The sequence below is a fragment of the Cephus cinctus genome, unplaced genomic scaffold (genome assembly GCF_000341935.2).
Source record: "Cephus cinctus unplaced genomic scaffold, Ccin1 Ccin1_scaffold0670, whole genome shotgun sequence".
NCBI classification, from domain to species: Eukaryota; Metazoa; Arthropoda; class Insecta; order Hymenoptera; family Cephidae; genus Cephus; species Cephus cinctus.
In genome coordinates, this window is record NW_014333297.1 from 169,304 (window position 1) to 169,879 (window position 576).

The window sequence follows — 576 nt, forward strand, 5'->3', positions numbered from 1 at the left end:
TGTAGAAGCAGTACACCCTCCTGATGTGCGGCGCGCGCGGGAGCAGCGTCGACGTAGTGCAGTACCTGGCTGAGGCCGTCGAGTCCTTGAATGGCGACGCGGTCGACTGTACCGGCGCCAAGGCCCTTCACCACGCGGCCCTCGCGGGTCACCCGGCGGTCATCACGGCCCTTGCGAATATTCCAGGCATCGAGTTGCACGACACAGACAAGGTCAGCGCTCCAGACTCCCAGTCCCCGAGCAGAGCGGATTCGACATTCTCATGACTTTCCACAGAAGGGGCAAACTGCCATTCACTGTGCCTGCGCCGAAGGGCACCTCGAGGCAGCTGAGGTCCTGATAGGACTTGGGGCGAACGTGGATGCTCAGGATAACGATGGAAACACACCTTTACACGTGGCCACTATCACCAGGCACACCGCGATAGCTCAACTCCTGCTACGCGCTGGTTCCAATACGGAATTGCCGGATGAGGTATCTATATCATTTCCCAACCACCCTAATTACATGCTCGCCACGAGAGAGAGAGAGAGAGAGAGAGAGAGAGAGAGAGAGAGAGAGAGAGAGACACACACA

At 58.2% G+C, this 576-nt stretch overlaps 2 protein-coding genes across 9 annotated transcripts in view; one reads left to right on the top strand and one right to left on the bottom strand.

Moving 5' to 3' along the window:
* Positions 1 to 576, top strand: part of LOC107269539 (ankyrin repeat and death domain-containing protein 1A) — a 6,373-nt gene that overhangs the window by 3,406 nt on the left and 2,391 nt on the right. For 7 of the 8 annotated variants that reach the window (XM_025086846.1, XM_025086847.1, XM_025086848.1 and 4 more), the window contains exons 6-7: positions 6 to 212; positions 277 to 474. In XM_025086846.1, the coding sequence (XP_024942614.1) occupies positions 6 to 212; positions 277 to 474 (405 nt within the window). Of the gene's footprint in view, positions 213 to 276; positions 475 to 576 lie in introns of all 8 variants that reach the window. The other variant, XM_025086851.1, reaches the window with a different exon arrangement.
* LOC107269540 (heterogeneous nuclear ribonucleoprotein 27C) overlaps positions 1 to 576 on the bottom strand; it is a 34,616-nt gene that overhangs the window by 1,993 nt on the left and 32,047 nt on the right. The window lies entirely within an intron of this gene.